Here is a 22288-nt window from a genome sequence, read left to right on the forward strand (position 1 = left end):
CTTCATTGGTGGAGCTAGTTGTCATATAATATTGCACTACTATGGTGAGTGTTGTCTGGGCTATAACAACATTCCTATTTTCTTAATCATTGAACCTGTTCTTGCATTACCCCTACCTGATTTTGTATTTGTTACTTACCCACCTAACCAGAAATCCAGTTCTTCCTGCCACTGTACTTATCTAATTCCATTACACCTAATTTCAAACTATCAATCTTCTTTTTCAAATTCTCTAGCCTAAGTACACAATTAAGGGCTCTAACATTTGACACTGATATGTAGTACTATTTTTACGAATGACTTCCTGCATAGCTCTTCCACCCAGATATTAAAATGGGGACTATTTTTCCTATATGCCCTCCCAAAATATAAACACTTGTAGTTTCCCATTGCATAAGAAGGCAATGTTGGTAAATGCAGTCAATTATCCAGTCTGTTGCCCCAGCAGCTACAGAAAGTCTTGATGCCCATTGCCAGAAACCACAGGTCAGTCTGGCCTCTCCACAGATAGCCCCTGTGCTATGGCTACCTGTGTTATTAAGAAATGCAAGCTACCACCTCCACAAAGTCCATGGTTGTAACTTTTTGGTATTGGCATAATACTAATCTTATTGGGTATTTCATTACATATGGGTGAAAATCTCATGCTGAAAAGGTTTCTTTTTTTCACTTTGAGGATAAGAAGCATATTGGCTATGAGGATAAGAAGCATATTGGCTATGAGGATAAGAAGCATATTGGCTATGAGGATAAGAAGCATATTGGCTATGAGGATAAGAAGCATATTGGCTATGAGGATAAGAAGCATATTGGCTATGAGGATAAGAAGCATATTGGCTATGAGGATAAGAAGCATATTGGCTATGAGGATAAGAAGCATATTGGCTATGAGGATAAGAAGCATATTGGCTATGAGGATAAGAAGCATATTGGCTATGAGGATAAGAAGCATATTGGCTATGAGGATAAGAAGCATATTGGCTATCATATTTACATGGGCATTCATTGATACATGAAACACATTCACAGTTGCAAATATATATCTAACCATCAGTTGTATAACGGACTGACAATGAAAATTTTGCTGGACCGGGATTCGAACCAGGCTTTCCCACTATGCGAATCTTGAGTCATGCTTGGGTAGCTCAGATGGTAGAGCACTTGCCTGTGAAAGGCAAAGATCCCGAGTTCAAGTCTCTGTTCGGCACACAGTTTCAATCTGCCAGGACGTTTCACTGGCACAATGCTTTTCATATGATCCAAGTGTGACTCACTTTTATGTTTATTCAGCTTTCAGTACTAAATTACTAATATCAAGATTTTGCTCAGTACTATTTCAGCTTTTAGCACATGCACACTAAGTTTCGGGCTCAACTGCTAGGCTCATGGTGATACAATCAGTGAATGTGTTATGTATATATTTAATCTAGGTGTGTAATGAATACACGTGTGCTGGTAACAACGTGACAAAAGGGACAGGGTGAAACCAGATGCCAGCACAACCTTCTCCTCCAACAGCATCATTGGAGCTACCAAGATTACTGTCCCCATTTGATGGATGACTAACAAAAGTGCCACATTCTATGATTACATGCAACACTGGACAGGTTTGGAATTTATACAGGAGCACCACACCACCTCTCCTGCCCTTAAAGTCAGAAAAGCTAATATAGTTTCCTATATTTTTTGTATTTACTCTTAGCACTTAGAATTTTGTCCCCTGAAGGCAAACTGGAAGACACTCAATTTTTTTCCTCATCCCGTGGGTAAGTACTACACTATAAATGTGCCTCCTCACTATCCTAAGTTAATATTTGATTATAAATCATCTCTCTAAGGACAACAATCAAGACGATCTGAACACTTATCTTTTATCAGCGTATGTTTCACTGCCAGGCCTCTGCATCAGGCATGTGGTTCTGCTGTAGCTGGTATGGGCCTCTTGGCACAATTTCAGAATTTAAATTGGTAGAAAAATTGACAAATGGAATCAATCCGCCCGGAATGCTGATAGGTACTGTGAGACTGAAAAAACTCAAAAGGGCAATTCAGAACTGGAGAAGAGGAATGTTGAGCAAGGGCATAAGATTTCTCCATGGCAACACTTGCCCAAACATCGCTCGGCAAACCGTTTCTCTCCAGCAACAGTTTCAGTGGAACACTATCACCCACCCACCCTATAGTCTTGACTTGGCACCCAGTGACTATCACCTGTTCCCTAAGTTAAAAAAAAAACACATTTGGCCGGAAAGCGATTCAGCTCCCATGACGAGGTGAAAGAAGACGTTCATAACTTTCAGAACAGCATGGCAGCGAGCTGGTATGACATGAGCATACAAAAACTGGCACAGCATCTACAAAAATGCATCGACAGAAATGGTAATTATGTGGAAAAATATCTAAATGTTCAAGCTGTAAACTGATGTAAACCATTGTAGAAATAAAAAGGTGTATGTACTTAAAAAATAGAATACCTTACTTTTGGGAATACCCTCGTACAGTGTAATTCAGGTAATAGTTCCAGCAGGAAATTTTCACTCTGCTGTGGCACGTGCACTCATATGAAACTTGCTGGCAGACCAAAACAGTGTGCCAGACCAAGACTAATTTGGGACCTTTGCCTTTCAGAGGAAGTGGAACATAGGAGATGAGGTACTGGCAAAAGTAAAGCTGGGAGAACAGGTCGTGAATCCTCATTGGGTAGCTCTGCTGGTGCAGCACTTACGCACAAAAGGCAAAGGTCCCAAATTTGAGTCTTCATTCAGCACGCACTTTTCACTTTTAATCTGCCAGGTGTGTGTGTGTGTGTGTGTGTGTGTGTGTGTGTGTTCAAACATGTCTCGTCAACTTGGACTTTTTAATTATGTACCAGAGACAGTCTAAGATTTTATGACCAAGACGGAATTAGTGAAGGATGATTCAGATGCTAATCTAAGTCAACCAAAAATCAATCTGAGCTAAATACCTGCCAGCCAACAACTGTCTCTTGAATCTTAAATTTGGAGATGTTTATGGTATTTGTTCTTACTGGCCTGGAGAAAATATAACTGTAGACAAGTAAATATTACCATGTGAAACAAGATGATTCATTCAATTCATGCCCGACAAGTATTGTCTCAAATACTGGATTTCTGCCAATCTGGTGACAAAGTAAACATGTGACGCTTTCCCATACCTCAAAAAAGGATGGACACATGAACAAAGAGATGCAATCACCCAGTGCGTTGTCCTGCATCTCGTAGAGTATTTTTAAATCAAGGAAGAAATGTGAAGACCTACAACTATTTCACATCTCAACCTGCTAAGAAGCTTTAAGAACTTCACTCTCAATGTCCCAGGAAAGGTAGAACTGACACCTTGTACTATGCAGCGGGGTACATATGAGCCCAACAATATGCTGAATGGACAAGTCAGACTTGGCAGCAAGTTTTATTCAAGATGAAACCTGAATATGCCTTCAACCAAACAATCAGAGACATATGTGGAGGCAGTTTAGTCCACCTGAATGTCAGACGCACTGTCCAGCATGGTCGTGGTTCCTGATGTTTTGATGTGGTATGTGGGGTAAACATATGCCACTGGTGGTCAATGAAAACAATCAAATGACTATATGACAAGGATGACAACATCCTACAAACGTGCAACCATATGGACAGAATTTTCTAGAGGGATGTGTCTTAATGGATGACAATTCCAGTGCACATTTAGTGAATATGTTCCTTCATGATAACTAAATCCCTAGACTAAAATGGCCAGCATGTTCTCCACCCATGAGCCCTGTCAAACATGCCTGGGGCTACTCATGAGATATCTACAACACATTGCCACTGACTGGGACATCTGGACCAACATTGCTTTTATGATCTAAGGACAGTATTCCACGATGAATACAAGCATGCATCAATGCAAGATGACATTTTATTGGCTACTGGAGGTACAGGAGATTTATTATTGTACAACTTGTAATTTTTTGTTTTCATAAATAAAGGGAGCTGAAATGTTCTTGTTTATCTGTATTACATTTTTATGTAAAAGCGCACGCGCGCCCACACACACACACACACACACACACACACACACACACACACACACACACACACACACACACACACACACCTGCAAGGTGCAAGGTGCAAGGGTGACTTGTTCAAGAGCTTACACATTTACGATTCATTTTTCACTGTGCCTGTCTGACTCAAGACCACCTCTCTGTGGCAACCTACAATCTATATTCTTCATATTGTGATTACACCATTCAATGTATGGCTGATGCACATCTTCTATATGATCTTTTACATGGTGACAAATGTGTGTATAAATCTACAAAATAGTAATGAACAAGAAAGGGAAAAGTTCATACATCAACTGGTAAAAGAACTCATGGGAACGGGAGAGCAGGAAGAACAGATTAAAGAGGATACAGGACAAAACTCATCTAGAAAGCTGAAGTAGTGCCAAATCAGTTTTGCAAAGGCAAAAAAAGCAGTGAGGAAAATGCCTGATGAACTCCAGAAGTAGTTCTTACAAGTAAATAATATTTGATATGAATTATTGTATTCCCTCAATTACAATGGACATATACACCCAATGCCATTTGCAATTACATCCATGTTTTCCAGGGCTCAAACAGTTCCAGTTCCAGCTGTAACGAGAGATTATGGTTTAATATCACATCAATGGTGAGGTCACTGAACACAGTTGGTGCTGAGAATGAAACTGGCTATCTTTTCAGAAGGAATGACATTTGCCTTTAGCACTGCACGGAAAACTGAGAAACTGTCTGGCTAGCCAAAAGGGAATTTAAAAAACTGTCCTTCCAAGTAAGTCTGGTGACTTGAGAACATTTTCCCAACCATGTAACTAAAAACATGTTAGATGTTTGTTAGACTTATAAAAAAAGGGCAAGGACACTATAAACCTTTTTGCAACATCTGTAATAAAAAATCCAATAAATATTCTTAATGGCACCTTACATTATAGCACTTTTTTGTACCAATCACACCAGGCTTTGTTATTTTCATGAATTCCAGTTTATTTCTTCAGTTTAATAATTAGTATGCAGATGCTTTAAAGTTTAATAAACAATTTCAATTTTAAGGCTTATGTCATATGAAAGCTTAAGAGGATCTAAATTGCCTCTAAACTTCAAGTGCACTTAGTAGTTTCATTGCTGAGTATAATGTTTGCTGACTTTATAATTTTAGTCCCACAACCACAACAAAGCTGAGATCTGCCAGCATGATATTGACACCAGCCGTATATTTGCTGCGAAGTGAATCAACAAGAACTTGCACATATGTACCCAAGCATACACAAATTTACATGATTATGTTTTTAAGTAACCAGTTTATTTGTGTAACAATAGCATACAATATAAGTTAATAAATCTCCGATGTGGAATCTTCTGCATCTGAAAGGATTCACACAGCTTTAACAAAATGAGGTACAAGGGCACAAGCTGACCTTCCAACTGAGGAATCCAATAAGAAAGTGGATTACCAAATTCAGTAACCAACTTCTATCAACAACTATGAATCACACGAGCATAAAAGTTCTTTAAACACAAACAAAATCCCACAACAGTTTGAGGCTTGTTACCTGACCCCACACATATTGATAGCCCTTTATTTTGTAACAAAATAAAGTATCTTGACATTCACAAGAAATAAACACTTTTATAACACAATTTCACACTGCAGCTATATTAGTATCAATACTGTTCACCTATCCATGTATCATCACTTTAGATGTCATAGTTCATAATTTAGCTACCTGGAGATGCTTTAAAAAGCAAGCGAGTTTGTGAAATATGGTCCTCCTAAAATTTATATTATGTAATAAAGCTGGGAGTGTTCTAGTGTCAAGATCTACACTTATATGACCAATTTATTATATTCAAGTTTTAAGCAAAGGCAATGAGATGTCACTTTCCTTACTTCAGTTTCTCACTAACATTACAAAGATTTCTATAAGAAACCTAGCAATTCTACCAGAACTGCAATTTTTAAAATTTTCACACATCAGAATTTGGTTCAATAAAAACTTGCACACTTTAACAATGTTAGCAAATGCTCACTCTTCATGGGTACACCAGTCAGAATACAAATTACTTCACTGTATAACCTATTGCTTTTAAATTCAGATCCCATCACATCTACAAAAAGCATGTACTATAATAAGATGAGACTGCTACATGAGGCACTAGGACAATGACAAGTAACTTGCCAAAATATCCTTCCTCCAATATTACGTGAACCTGAAATTTTAAGCAGTACCACTCGTAGGTGGCCAGTATTATATGATCTCCAGGATTTATTACAGGAACTGCACCAAGTTCGCAGACTGACGTTCACAGCAATTATCACATTCCTGGTGAGATTAAAATATTTTATATCACATTATAACAAAAAATATTTACATATCATTAGGCTACATTAAATTGTGATTTGTATGACTATGGTTCCCAGTAATGAAACTGTTGAAGATGACTATATGTAAATATATATAAATAGCAGCAAACACTGCATTAATGACATCATAAAAAGTATTAACTAGTTAATTTAACTGTCTTTGTTCCACTCATCAATGAATATTTACAATATGTCCAGTCAAATATGGCAGTTAAACATGAGACCAACAAGGACAGTGCCACTTAAACAAGTGAAAGGCACAAATAAATTATGTACTGCATAGAAATATATATAATATATTTATATATATCAGCTTTCCTCATTCAGGAGGCCACAGCACATATGGGCACATATTTCAACAACTACATACAAACTGTTTCTTAAAATGCCATGTTATAAACTTTGTTGCTATCTACATTTGTTACTTAATGGAAGTATTCTTGTTGGCATCTTTTTGTAACCAATTTGAATGTGCATTGTATGGAGTCAACTGTAGCAGATTGCAGATATAAATGTCTGTATCAACATTTCTTACTTGAACAATCAGTAAACTACTTTACAGTTCCTGATTGTCCATAACAATAACCCATTACATAAAATATTAAAGAGTATAAAAGTGCAACACTGGAATTAAGTACAAACAATGTTGTGTTTTATGGTATATTATTTTGTGAATTTTTATGACTCAAATGAATGTTCTCTTTCTGAGTTCTATTCTTCAAACGGAGAACACACACTCAGGTCACCAAAACATTAATACATTGTTAAAAACTTTATTAAGAACAACAAAAAGGTAACAGTTACGCCTTCTGGCATTGTTCACTTTCTATGCCTGATTGAATCCTTCCCATGGTCAGGTGTGTTTTTCCTGCAACAAATGGAGATAAGTCAATATTGCATTTACCATGAATGAAACTATTTAGATACAAAAATAAGTACCTTTTGATGAGAAGCAAACAGAGGAATTGATCTTTAACATAACTACATGTTTAAAGAATTTTCTAGCTACAAAAGTTGAATAACTTTTAGTCGAGAATAGTGAGCTCCAAATATGGTGCTTCCTTTTGTAATCTCCAGTGTAAGACATTACTACAAAACTTTTACACGGATATTAACTATACCCGGGCCGCTGAAACATTGCACTTGACGTTTGCGTATGAAGTTGGCAGCGTAACAGAGTAACAAGTGAAGAACGATAGGCGCTAGGCGTACAGCGTGGGGCGCCAGCCAATCACAGCGCAGTGAGCACTGCTCTTACTCACGTGCTGTGACGTCAAAGTTCCCGCGTTGCCGGCTTTGTTTAGTGAATGTATATACAACGTGAGTTGTGTGTTGTTTACCGCGTGTTTTCGTTGTACTGTGTGCTATATCGTTGTGACTTTTGTTACGTTGTGAGTTTACATACTTGGAAAATGCCACCGAAAAGACTTCGTTCACCTAGTGACAATCCTTTGCTTCGAGGGGTGCCGCTAAACAGCCAGGCACTGGAGTTGCTACGCAGAACTCGTGAGTTTTACGAGCAGGAGAAAAACTACGTAAGCATTCCTGGACAGCCATCAATTCCTGCCGACAAAGTGGTGGAACGTACGTCGAAAACTCTTGGTATTAGTGCAAGAACGGTAGTAAGTAAGGGAGTATTACTACAAAACTTGGAAGATACTGAAGTGAGCCGTAATGATTCCGAGCTGTCTGGATCAAATAATACATTTTTATCAACCCTGGGAAAGAAGAAAAAGCGGCGTAGTCCTATCACAGATTTAGATTCTTTCCAGACTGATGCAGTTCGTAGGCATGTTTATGCTTACTACAGCAGAAAAGAGTATCCGACTGTAGCTAAGTTATTAATCTCTTTAAAAGAAAGTGAACTCTTCAGGGGTGGTAAAACATCACTAAAAATTGTGCTAAAAATATGGGTTTCCGTTACAAAACGCTAGACGGACGCAAAGTACTGTTAGAGAGGGCACATATTGTTACCGCTCGTAGCATTTTCTTGCACAAAATTGTGGGCAGAGACATTCATTCCATAATTTGGCTAGACGAAACGTGGGTTAATGCCGGGGAAGCTGTCAGTAAATGTTGGACGGATAACACACCCAGCAGTAGCGGCCATCAGCCGACGGGAAGAGGAGCTAGATTAATTGTGGTCCATGCAGGCTCCTCCAGTGGTTTTGTCCCTGACGCACTTTCAGTTTTTAGATCAAAAAAGACTGGTGATTACCATGAAGATATGGATCACGCACGATTTGTTGAGTGGTTCAGGAACCTTTTAAAACAATTTCCTGTCCCTACAACAATTGTAATGGACAATGCTCCATATCATTCGGTGATACAAAACAAAGCCCCAACTACAAATGATCGGAAAGAAATTATGGTGCAGTGGTTACAGGCTCGAAATATTGCAGCGGATATGGGTATGACAAAGGTTCTGTTATATTCTCTTGTTAAAGAAAGTAAGCCTACGACACCTACATACGTAGTAGACGAAATTGCCAAGGAGCAGGGTCATACTGTAATAAGGCTTCCACCATATCACTGCCATTTCAACCCTATTGAGTTAGTACGGAGTGACGTAAAAATGTATGTGAGGAACAACAACAAGTCCTTTACAATAACAGAGGTGGAAAAGCTGTTGCGTGAAGCTCTTGTGACTGTGGATGCCAGCCTCACGGAGAAAAAAGTAGAGCACGTCGAGAAGCTTATACGAGCAGCACAGACAATAGAAGGCATTATCAGTGGCCATGAACAATTAATGATTTTTCTTGCCGATGACGACGAAGACGGTTTTAGCGATGAATCGGACAACAGTGACGATGGCGAGCTGGATGGAATTGCGCCATTATCGCTGTAAATTGGTGAGTGAAAAAATTCTAATATTGGTTATTTATTGCAATCTCGGTTATTATTTATTTTGTAAACTACGTACATTATTGATTTTAAAGTACCAGTCGTCAGATGCTTGTTTTTTGTATTTCTTTGCTCCGTTATCGAAAGGGTGCGCATTGTTATGCTTTTACATGCATTATTATACAGTTGTTTACTTCCTGTCATTGTAGTACAACTAAAAACGAGTTTTTATATACATTGTAATTGCTCAATCGCTTGCATTTACGAGACGGGACGGAAAACTGTATCGTCTGCTGTGTGTATAGAGGCTGCTGTTGCAACATCGCTATTACAGTATAGCCAACCTAACTAGACAAAAAGCGAACTGTCAAGTGCAATGTTTCGCCGGCGGGGGTATAGATCATTCCAGAAACTTTCTGTAAAAATAACTGAACTTTCCACTCTACAGCAATAGCAATACTAGCAGTTTTGCAGATTTAAATAAAGGGTCAATTATTGTTTGTTTATCAACCACGTAACAGTATCATCTTTTAAGCAACACCGACAAGCTTTTTGGGATCCCAAAGGAAGTCCTTTGTACACTGTGGATAGTATCCTACCTGCTCAAAGGAACCAAAATACATGCCTTCACAGACCTACAGAGGCAAGTGCTTGGGCCAAAGGCAAGGAATTTGTCAGTGGCTGCACGTGGGCACAAAAGGCTGCCAGGTCCATGTCCTCTACTATCAGCCTACAGTGTTCTTGACAAATTTGTAATGAGACACCCAAAACCACAATGTAAGAACCACTGTCTTACATGGTAAGACTAATTTACAGTTGTTTCTACAGATTCAACACACAATCCAATAACCCCATCGGCACACCATCATCTGCCTGTTCAAAACCCATTTCGTTTGGTGACAATCTGGTCAATCAATCTATGCACAAACTACTGGACTCAAAAAGATTGAATTAGATGCCTTTACATTATTTTGGAAATATGCCACGGAATAAATGTTTTCAAACAGCATTTTTACTTACTGCTCTGGACTGTTATCTGTGTCACTTTCTTCAAGTTCCGCCTTGTTGCGCTTCTTCTCATAGATCAAGATAATGGCACACAGTACGAACACTTCAGCACATATGCCGAGGAATGGCCATAAAGCAGCAAGTTTGTCTAGAAACAGAAGCACTGTTTATTAACACTATCACAATAGGGACATAACTGTTGTTATAATAATAAATAATGGAAAATCCAGGATGGAATGTAACTATCTGGCTGTGTGTGTGTGTGTGTGTGTGTGTGTGTGTGTGTGTGAGAGAGAGAGAGAGAGAGAGAGAGAGAGAGAGAGAGAGAGAGAGAGAGAGAGAGAGAGTAAAACTAGTATTGCATTACATTATACAAAATCTACATGAAACTTCTGGTTTTAAATTTGAGCCGTATACAGATATTTACAGTTGGGCACTTCTATGCTGATGGCACAGCCTATTCAATATGGTTCACCTGGTGGTTCTGGAATTTGAACACCAGAAATTAAGTCTGGCAATACAATAATTATTCTTAAGACATAACTATGAATATATGCTGGTATCACTAACATTTTCCTTGTATCAACCAGAATTTTCTTCAATCACCCTTCAACCTCTGAAACAACTGTCAAATTCTAAGAAATTCTCGAATTACCCAAGGTTCCAATCTCTTAAAACATGTTGCTATACAATTTCTCATGCAACCACAAATTGTGAACTACTCCAGTCACAGCATCCAATTATAAATACATGTGCTTGTACCAGAAGTACACTAAGTGAGGCATTTGAGCATTAAGTAAAGATTGAAGGGAACTGAAAAGATGGCGGTACTGAGAAAAGGCGTGCCTGTATGTGGTTTTCAATTTAAGCAGATGGTCAATATGAGACCTTCCCTCCTGAAAGCCATCCTGGTAAGAAGATAAAAGGTCCCGAGATTTGGGGACTCAACAGAGCCAACTAGCCCCATCAATTTAGTACCTTGAAGTGGACACTGGCCAGACTGACTGGTCAGTAGCTATCAAGAGATGACAGCATCTTAAACTTTAGGTCAGGCATCACTATACTGCTAAACACCCGGAGGAGATTATTGTTGTGGAGGACAGAGGTGTTGAAGCAACTCATTATGGATGGAATCAGGACCTAGGGCTGAATCTTAAGAAGATTCAATCAGAATTAATTCTCATACAGTAAAAGTATTATTGTTGGATTCCACCTGACAAGGGGTAAAACATAGGAGGAAAGCTTCAGCCCACTGTGTCTGGAGGAAGAAAGCAACTGGTTAGAAGGCTCACTGCTGCTGTTGGCGAATGAGTCACGATGTGTTCTGTAAGACCTGATGGATTGGTACAGATGCCATGGGAAGAGCAAGGCCCGGCATGGATTGGTTTGTTTGTGGTATAAAGGGACCAAACTGGAAGGTCATCAGTTGCTTTTTCCTGACAAGTAAGGCTCAAGGTACAAAAACACCCAACACCACACCTAAAAAAACTAATGGAACAAACAAAAATGGGGAAAACATACACCACAAAGAAAAGTAGAAGAACGTATTAAAACCATAGAGCATGTGGTCTGGGCTGGCTGATAATAATAAAAGAGGATTAGCCACACACACTGCAACACACACTAAAATGTCCACCCCAAAAAGACACGGCGTGTTTAACACATGTAGGAAAAAGATGAACATCAAGACAAACAAATGCAAAGAAAGTGTGAGACTTAAAATGCAGGGAGGGTGGCAACCTCAGAGAGAAGGCAAAAAGCCCACCCTTAGATGGTACGATAAAAAGCACCCTCACAGATAAAATTTAAAACTAAATCTGGTATTGAGGCACTGTCGACCAACACCGAAAATAGGGTGCTGAGAAAGTTAAAAAGTCCACCACAGAGCGGCTGAAACTGGGCAGTCCAGCAAGAGGGGATGACAGTCTCACTGAGCAACAGCGACACAGAAGCGAGTCCTCACGACAGAGGTGGTAAATATGCGTTAGCCATGTATGGCCAATGCGGAGCCAGCAGAGGACAACGTACTCCCTGCGATAGGCTCACATGGAAGACTTCCACGCACTCGTAGTATCCTTCATGAGAGAGAGTTTGTTGTTTGTACTGTTATGCCATTCCATCTCCCAAACCAAAAAACCTTGCGGCATAAGACAGAATGTAGGTCAGGTTCAGAGAAGCCAATCTCCATAAGCAATTTCCGTGCAGCCTGGTTGGCCAGCCTGTCAGCAAGTTTGTTACCAGGGACTCCGACATGACCTGGAGTTCAGACAAACACCACTGAACAAATGGACCATTCCAGGGCTTAGATAGACTAACACATGGTCACTACCAAACAATAAGGGTAGCACTGGTCGATAGCTTGAAGGCTTCTCAAGGAGTCAATACACAGGAGAAATGATTCGCCTGGGCATGAAAACATGTGCTCAAGAGCATGAGATATAGCCACCAGCTCGGCAGTGAAAACACTGCTGCCGTTGGGCAAGGAATGCTGTTCAATATGTCCTCCATGGACAAATGCGAAGCTGACATTACCATCAGCCATTGAGCCGCCAGTGTAAACCACTTCATAGCCTCGGTACATGTCAAGAATTGACAAGTAGGGGCAGCTGTGAGCTGTGGGGTTAACTGAGTCCTTAGGGCCATGTGATAGGTCCAGGTGAAGCTACACATCATGGAGGTTTATGTGAATGGACCTTAAGTATAAGTGGTAAAGGCCACGGATTCCAGTTCGGATAGAAGGGATGGGACACTAACTGCAACTGTAAACCCTGACCTGGGCCACTGATGTGGGAGATAAACTGCTGTGGGTGGGAAAAGGAGATGGTAATTTGGATGTGCAAGGGAACTACAAATGTGTGCAATGTACCTGGTGAGCAGTTGTGCACTCCTAACCTTCAATGGAGGGACTCCAGCCTCCACCAGGACACAGGTCACTAGACTCATCCTAAACGCTCCCATCACTAGTCTAACTCCACACTGGTGCACTGTGTGAAGTAACCACAATGCTAAGGGTGCCAATGAACTATAAACTACACTCCCATAGTCAAGGCGGGATTGAAGGAGGACTCTAGAGCAGCAGCAGCAGCAGCAGCATAGAGCAATCTGCACCCCAGTTGGTGTTGGTCAGGCAGTGGAGAGTATTGAGGTGCTGCCGGCACTTCCACTTAAGCTGACAAAGGTGAGGAAGCCAAGTCATTCGGGCGTCAAAAGCCAGTCCTAAGAATTGGAAAGTCTCCACCAAAGTGAGTGGATCATCATTAAGGTAAAGTTTGGTTCTGGATGAATGGTACTAGGCCAACAGAAGTGCATAAGCCAAGACTTTACGGCTGAAAACTGTAATCCGTGGGCTGGAGCCCATGACTGTGCCTTGTGGATAGCTCCCTGTAGGCACCACTCAGCAACACCAGTACTGGTGGAGCAGTACGAAATTCTGAAGTCGTCTGCATACAGAGAATGTGAGACCGACGGCCCTATAGCTGCTGCTGGACCATTAATGGCCACTAAAAATAGAGAGACACACAATACAGAGCCCTGCAGAACCCCCTTCTTCTGGATATGGGGGGGACTAGAGAACTATAGAAGGCACCAACTTGGACACAAAGTACGGAGCAATAGGAAGTTTTGGATCAAAACTGAGTGCGGGCCTCTGACAACCCACTTGTATAATGTGGCAATGATATGATGTTGAATGGTGGTGTCATAAGCTTTTCGTAAATCAAGGTGTTGGCATCTCAAAAGGGCTGTTCGGATGGTAGACTACGGACACAAGAGTGACCCTAGCAGAAACCGCCCTGGCATGGAGCCAGTGGGCCCCGTGATTCCAGGACCCAACCTAACTGTCGACACACTATACATTCTAGCAGCTTGCAAAGAACATTGATGAGGCTGATAGGCCGATAGCTATCCACATCTAGCAGGTTTTTGCCAGGTCTGAGCACTGGTATGATGGTGCTCTCCCACCACTGTTATGGAAAGAAGCCATCGCACCAGATCTGGTTGAAGGTGACAAGGAAATGCCACTTGTAGTCAGAAGAGAGATGTTTAAGCATCTGACTGGATCCAATCTGGCCCAAGAGCTGTGTTGGAGCAATGTGCAAGGCCACTGACGAGCTCCAACTCTGTAAATGGGGGTCATAGGGGTCACTGTGTTGTGTAGTGAAAGAGGACACTCTTCCATCCGCCTTTTGAGAACGCGAAAGGCTGGCAGGGTAGTTCTCCGATGCAGAGACTCTAGCATAGTCTCTCAGCAAAGTGCTTGGAAATTGCATTTGCGTCGGTAGATAATAAGCCATCAATGGTAATTCTAGGGACACCTGTTGGGGTCCGGTACCCAAAAACAAATCTGATAATTCAGATATGGGAAGGTGACGTATGGCACGCAATGGTTGAGACATTCCTCTCGCACCACTAAAGTTTCCACCTTTTGATAAGCTGGCAAACACAGGCACAGAGCCGTTTAAAAGCTATTAGGTGCTCTGCCATCCATTACAAAAAGCTTATGACAGCACCTTGCAACATCATATCCTGCACTTATGTTGTAGAGCTTGCTGACTGCTCTTTAACTGCCGCAGTGACTTTCAGCAACCACCTACGTACAGACTTTCACCGAGGCACCCCAAAGAACGATGGTTGGCATTTTCTGCTGCAGAAATTATTGTTGTAGTGACCTGCTCAATCACAACTTCGATGGCACCATGTGGGGAGATTCAATGGAGACAGCAGAGGTGAGGGCTCTGCCTTGTTTAAAGCCCATATAGGTAGGCATCTGGGCATGACACCGTAGCAATGACAGGAAGATGGGGGAAGTGCTCACAACCACACAGGTAGTCACGTGCTCTCCAGTGGATAGTTGGGGAAGTCCTGGGCTGCAAATAGATAAATCAATGGCAGAGTAACTACCATGAGCCACATTCAAATGTGTGGTGGCCCCAGTATTTAAGAGGCAGAGGTAGAGTTGGGACAGCAAATTTGCGAAATCTCTGCCATGGCTAGTGAGCATGGTGCTACCCCACAAGGGGTTATGAGCGTTAAAATCTCCCCAAAGTAGTAAAAGTTTAGGGAGTTGATCAATCAGTGCAGCCAATATGTTCAGGGATACCCCACCATCTGGAGGGAGATGTTCCCTGCAGACAGTTATCTCCTGTGTCGTCTGTATCCTGACAGCCACAGCTTTAAGAGTAGTTTGAAGAGGCACAGGTTCACTACATACCGAGTTCAGGACAAACAAACACAAACACCACCTGACACTACTATAGTTGCTACAGTTCTTGTAATATCCCTTGTAGCCAAGAAGGGCAGGCGTCTGCGTTGCCAAGAACCAGGTTTCCTGGAGTGCAATGCAGAAAGCAGGTGTAAAGCTTAACAATTGCTGAAGCTCAGCCAGGTGGTGGAAAAAACCACCGCCATTCCCCTGGAGGATGATGTGATCATGAGACTGCAAAGGCATATAACACTGAATGAGGCAGTCTACGGCTCAAGGTCACCTGATGCCACCGGCATTGCCGAAACAGGCTATATCCATTGTGTGTGTGTCTGATGAGATCTAAATACTCAGTGGATGGAAGAATCTCCACCCAATCCTCAGATGTAGAGGTTGGAGGTTGTGTGTGTTTTAGGGCATGAAACATCTAAGGTCATAAGCACTCTGTAAAGAACCAGATAGTGCTGGGGCCACAAAGGCAAATAATCGTTACAAGGTCCAATACAAAAGGGAAGAAAAAATCTAAAACATCAAGACATCATGGAAGCATATCTGAAACAACCGGGCTAACATTGCTTCCTCATGGCGAGACAGCCAGGACGAAGTCTCAGGCTCCCCCATCTGGGAACAAATGGAGGCAGTCCTGGATCCGTCTGACGATGGGGTGTACTGGATCAGGATCATTTAGACTCTGAAGGTCACTGAGGGAGTCAGAGCAGATCACACAGCAAGTGACCTGGTGCCTATGGATGTAGTGAGCAACCTGATAAGAGGGCAAGAAGTTCTGCTGTAAAAATTGTGCATCAGTCGAGAATCCAGTATTGAAACTTATCAGCCCCAACGACAAAAGCACAGTCAATGCCTTGGGCAGACTTTGAAGCATCAGTGTAGAAGATTATGCTATTGGCAATTTGTGAGCGAAGTTCGAGAAATAGGTCAGCTCAGGAGTCCAATCCTTCAGGAACAACCTGAGGTCAAAATGAACGCAAACCTGTGTTTGAAGGCAAGGTGGTGAAGGGCTCTCCCTCATTCAGAAAGTGACAGGAAGTGTGAACTGCAGCTGCTGACTGAAGCAGACGCAAGGAGGCCACAGAGAAGGAATGTATATCTCGTACTGGTGGTCAAGAATGTCGTCAAAAAAAGGGTCAAAGGTTGGATGGTCTGTCATCGAAGGAAGCCAACACGCATACCTACTGAGCGTGATGTCGCGCTGGTATGACAGTGGTGGTACGGAAGGCACCAGTGGCGAAACGGAGCCCCAAATGGTGTATTGTATTTAGCTGTATTTAGACAGTAAGATAGAAGGCCATGCAGAGGAGTAGACAATGCATCCATAATCCAACTTTGAGCAGACAAGAAATCCATAGCAGCGAAGGACAGTCCAGTCAGCCCCCAACAGGTACCACTCAATACACGAAGGACACTGAGGGACTGGGTGCAGCCAGATAGGACACATGGGGAGATCAACTGAGTTTCCTATCAAACATAAGCCCTAAGAACTTCGTTGCATCCATGAACAGGAGAGCATTTTAGCCCGGGTGCAAGGACAGTGGAAGAAACGCCTTTTACTGCCAGAAGTTGACGCAAACGGATTTGGTAGCAGAAAAGTGGAAACCACTTGTGACACTCAAATAGAGACTGTCCAGACAACACTGAAGACAGTGCTGTAGGACACACGTGTCCGCTGGGAGCTGAAATAAATAGCAAAGTTGTCCACGAAAAGTGCCAGAAATGCCAGCAGAAAGGCAGTCCATAATGAGGTCCATGGCTATGGCAAAGAGGACAACACTCAATACAGAGCCCTGAGGCACCCCATTTTCCTGTGAAAATCGTGTGGTGTGGGTAAGGAGGAACTCCACACGTACCTGGAAAACTCTGTCTGTCAAAAATTCCCAGATGAAAGTTGGAAGACTACTGCGGAGCCCCTACGTGTGCATAATACGTAGAATGCCTGTGTGCCAACAGGTCTCATAGGCTTTCTCCAAATCAAAGAAAATGGCCCCTGTGTCGCTTCTGCAGAAAATTATTCATTATGAATGTCGGCAGGATGACGAGATGATCAACCGCGGAGTGGTGCTTTCGGAAACCACATTGACCATTAGTGAGAAGATGGTGCGACTCCAGCCACCACACTTATCTACCATTGGTCATGCGTTCCATCACCTTACAAATGCTGCTGGTAAGGGAATTTGGATGATAGCTGGAAGGAAGAGATTTATCTCTATCAGACTTAGGTAGGGGAACAATGGTAGCCTCACACCAAAGTGTGGGAAATACACCGTCAGTCCAAATATGATTTTAGGTATCGAGGAGAAAGCGTTTTCCCACAGGAGGAAGATTCTGCAGCATGAGGGTGTGGATTGTAACAGGCCCAGGAGCAGAAGACGTGGATTAGGAGAGAGCACACGAGCTCCCTCACAGTAAAAAAAAAAAAAAAAAAAATATTGTAGCAGTCTTGATTCAAGGAAAGAAAAGAGACTGCACGAGCATCTTCCACCTGTTTCCGAGGAAGGAAGGAAGGAAGGTAGTGGGTGGAGCTTGAAACCTCTGCCAAGTACCAACGCAAAGGGTTGGAAACATTGACAGTGTAGACTGACTTTTCCTGCCACAGTCAGACCAAAAATTGGGGAGTCTGTGGTAATTTCAGAAAGCCGGCACAGGCCACCCCAAACGAGATAGTACAAAATAAACCTGTTGAATGAGCTGATGCAGGAAACCCAGCATTGGTGTTGGTGTAGAGGGGGGGGGGGGGCGCAGGACAGAGAGGGAAAGACTGATACAGGGAAGGAACAGTAGAAGTAAACCAACGTAAATGAGCTTCAAGAGCCCATGGAGTCACGAGACGAGGAAAGAAGCAGAGCTGCAAGCGCTGAAATAGAAGCAGAGCTGCAAGCGCTGAAAAAGAAGCAGAGCTGCAAGCGCTGAAAAAGAAGCAGAGCTGCAAGCGCTGAAAAAGAAGCAGAGCTGCAAGCGCTGAAAAAGAAGCAGAGCTGCAAGCGCTGAAAAAGAAGCAGAGCTGCAAGCGCTGAAAAAGAAGCAGAGCTGCAAGCGCTGAAAAAGAAGCAGAGCTGCAAGCGCTGAAAAAGAAGCAGAGCTGCAAGCGCTGAAAAAGAAGCAGAGCTGCAAGCGCTGAAAAAGAAGCAGAGCTGCAAGCGCTGAAAAAGAAGCAGAGCTGCAAGCGCTGAAAAAGAAGCAGAGCTGCAAGCGCTGAAAAAGAAGCAGAGCTGCAAGCGCTGAAAAAGAAGCAGAGCTGCAAGCGCTGAAAAAGAAGCAGAGCTGCAAGCGCTGAAAAAGAAGCAGAGCTGCAAGCGCTGAAAAAGAAGCAGAGCTGCAAGCGCTGAAAAAGAAGCAGAGCTGCAAGCGCTGAAAAAGAAGCAGAGCTGCAAGCGCTGAAAAAGAAGCAGAGCTGCAAGCGCTGAAAAAGAAGCAGAGCTGCAAGCGCTGAAAAAGAAGCAGAGCTGCAAGCGCTGAAAAAGAAGCAGAGCTGCAAGCGCTGAAAAAGAAGCAGAGCTGCAAGCGCTGAAAAAGAAGCAGAGCTGCAAGCGCTGAAAAAGAAGCAGAGCTGCAAGCGCTGGGGCCCGATGGTCGCCAAGCACGTACTCACCCAAGAGCGGTGAGGCCCCTGGAGGGGTGGGCGGGAGGGGGGGGGGGGGGATGGCGGCGCAGAACTATTACGCAGTGGTGGTGTGAGTGCCACCGCAATTCCCTTGGTATTGGGGGTCTTCTTTCTGGATTTCTCTCACTGATCCTTGTGTTTCTCTGGCTGGGAGGGCTTCACTGGTTCAGTCTCTGGGACTGAGGATGATTGTGAAGCCCTACAATGAGCTGCTTTTCGGTACTTCGGCCAATGGCGGGTTTCATCTTTCAAACTAGCAGAAACCTGTGAAGGGAGCGACCCTAGGGACACCTTCCTAGCAAGAGGAGCCAAAGAAGACTTGTGGTTCTCCAACTGAAGTGGGAAATAGTGTCCCCCATGGTTGGGGAGGCCGGGTGGGGTGGGGGGGCACAGTGTTCCTGAGGTGAGGGGTGGGGGAGCAACAGGGAGGGAGGTGCCCCCACCATCAAGGGGGCACATGTAGTCTTCCAGCTAAGAGCCAACAAACTCGCGGAACTGATGGGGCTACAACTGTTCTCGTAGTGGGGGCATAAGAGGTGGTCATAGCTACAGGATGTAGGCACTCAAATTTCCTCTTTGCCTCAGTGAAGGGCAGTCTGTCCAGGGCCTTGTATGCCATGATTTTCCTTGCTCACCAGACAGCAGGATTTTACAGTGAGAAAAGTGAATGGTGCTTTCAGCAGCTGACACTGATGGGAGGCACGGCACATGGAGTATTGGGATGGGATGGATGTCCACAATCTCATGTTATATTGGAAGTACAGCAGGAAGATATATGCCCAAATTTCCAGAACTAAGCACCGCATTGTGGGACGGATATATGGCTTGATGTCACAGTGGTAGACCATCACCTTGACCATCTCAGGTTGTGTGTCACCCCCAAAGACCAAGTTGAGGGCACTGGTGGCAACCTGCTTATCCCTCAGACCCCAATGGACACGCCACACCAAATTAACATATTACCGCTCTAAGCTGACGTGCAGCTCGTCGTCAGGAGGCAAAAGAAGGTCACTTTGGAATATAATACCCTGGACCATATTTAAGCTCTTATGAGGCATGATGGTAACTAACATCCCCAGCTAGTCACAAGTGATTAATGCCCATGGCTGGGCAGAAGAAGCCATTTTTATGAAGACGGGCCCTGACCGCATTTTGGTCAAGCCCTCCACCTTTTAAAATTTGTTCTCTAAATGCTCTACAAAATCCTAAGGCTTCATTGAGACAATGGAGTCTCCATCAGTTCTCGTATATATGAGGTACTGGGATGAGTAAGGTCCGCTGCCATCCTTAGCCTGGTGCTCCTTCCATGCTGTGCCCAGGGAGGGGAGTGATTTAGGATCATATTTCATTGCATTGTACTTAGGCTTTGAATGCTTAGAAACTGCTGGTATTTGATCATTTGCAAGTGATGATGTGGTACACTTCATCGTGTGTCATCCTCCTTGATGTCACCCACTCTGATTAGGGGCCCTCCCCACAGGTGCCACCCAGCCTCATCAAGGGCCACCTGGCAGCCCCACCTCAATGGACTGGCTATTGTGCTGGATATGAGGTGCAAAGAATTCCATGGTCATTGATGGCGCACAAAATGACACTGCATAGCGGGTGGAGGAAAATGCACCCAGGAAGGTGTCCTCACTCAAGATATGGACAATGAGCAGAACTGCAATGCCAAGATGAGAAAATGGGCTACAGATCTCAATGCATGATGAACATTATGCACCATGTAGGGCACCCTTCCCCAATGGGCTCTTTCTTCGGGAAAATTTAGAAAAACGGAGGTCAAAACATACAGGGGACCATAAAGGCCAAAAAGTGCATGACTCCTTAGTCGCCTCTTACAACAGACAGGAATACTTCAGGCCTATTCTAACCCCCGGACCCGCAGGGGGAGCCAGGCATGGAAGACTCCTACTGACAAACTTAGAGGGTGCTGAGTGTAGCCCTCAGCTGTTACATACTCCTTTACACATCTGATCAATATGTTCATGACAATCTAAGGACAGATTTTACTATCATCATCATCATCATCATCATCATCATCATCATCATCATCATCATCATCATCATCATCATCATCATCATCTAAGACTGATCATGCCTTTTAGCGTTCAGTCTGGAGCATAGCCCCCCTGATAAAATTCCTCCATGATCCCCTATTCAGTACTAACATTGATGCATCTTCTCATGTTAAACCTATTACTTCAAAATCATTCTTAACCGAATCCAGGTACCTTCTCCTTGGTCTGCCCCGACTCCTATCCTCTACTACTGAACCCATGAGTCTCTTGGGTAACCTTGCTTCTCCCAGGCGTGGAACATGACCCCACCATCTAAGCCTGTTCGCCCTGACTGCTGCATCTATAGAGCTCATTCCCAGTTTTTCTTTGATTTCCTCATTGTGGACACCCTCCTGCCATTGTTCCCATCTACTAGTACCTGCAATCATCCTAGCTACCTTCTTATCCGTAACCTCAACCTTGTTGATAAGGTAACATGAATCCACCGAGCTTTCGATCCCATACAACAAAGTTGGTCGAAAGATTGAACGGTGCACAGGTAACTTAGTCTTGGTACCGACTTCCTTCTTGCAGAAGAGAGTAGATCGTAGCTGAGCGCTCACTGCATTAGCTTTGCTACACCTCGCTTCTAGTTCTTTCACTATGTTGCCACCTTGTGAGAATATGCATCCTAAGCACTTGAAACCGTCCACCTGTTCTAACTTTGTTCCTCCTATTTGGCACTCAATCCGTTTATATTTATTTCCCACTGACATTACTTTCGTTTTGGAGATGCTAATCTTCATACCATAGTCCCTACATTTCTGATCTAGCTCTGAAATATTATTTTGCACACTTTCAATCGAATCTGTCATCACAACTAAGTCATTCGCATATGCAGGACTGCTTATTGTGTGTTCACATATCTTAATCTCACCCAGCGAGTCTATTGTTTTCAACATATGATCTATAAATAATATGAACAACAGTAGAGACAGGTTGCAGCCTTGTCGTACCCCTGAAATTACTCTAAACACACACTGATTTTCATCCAATTGGTCCTCAACTAATACTCGCACTTTCCTTTCAACAATACCTGAAAAGATTTTACCCACAACGCTGATTAAAGAGACGCCTCTGTAGTTGTCACAATCTATTCTGTTTCCTTGTTTAAAGATTGGCATGATTACTGCTTTTGTCCAGTCTGATG

The 22288-nt window shown here is 43.0% G+C and overlaps 1 protein-coding gene across 2 annotated transcripts in view; it reads right to left on the reverse strand.

The window, feature by feature from the left end:
• Positions 1–5326: 5326 nt before the first annotated feature.
• LOC126271962 (basigin) overlaps positions 5327–22288 on the reverse strand; it is an 85354-nt gene continuing 68392 nt past the window's right edge. For both annotated transcript variants that reach the window (XM_049974417.1, XM_049974419.1), the window contains exons 6-7: positions 10275–10410; positions 5327–7278 (exon numbers count right to left, since the gene is read on the reverse strand). In XM_049974417.1, the coding sequence (XP_049830374.1) occupies positions 7230–7278; positions 10275–10410 (185 nt within the window). In that variant the 3' untranslated portion in view covers positions 5327–7229. The remainder of the gene's footprint in view (positions 7279–10274; positions 10411–22288) is intronic.

This window comes from Schistocerca gregaria, chromosome 5 (genome assembly GCF_023897955.1).
Source record: "Schistocerca gregaria isolate iqSchGreg1 chromosome 5, iqSchGreg1.2, whole genome shotgun sequence".
NCBI lineage: Eukaryota > Metazoa > Arthropoda > Insecta > Orthoptera > Acrididae > Schistocerca > Schistocerca gregaria.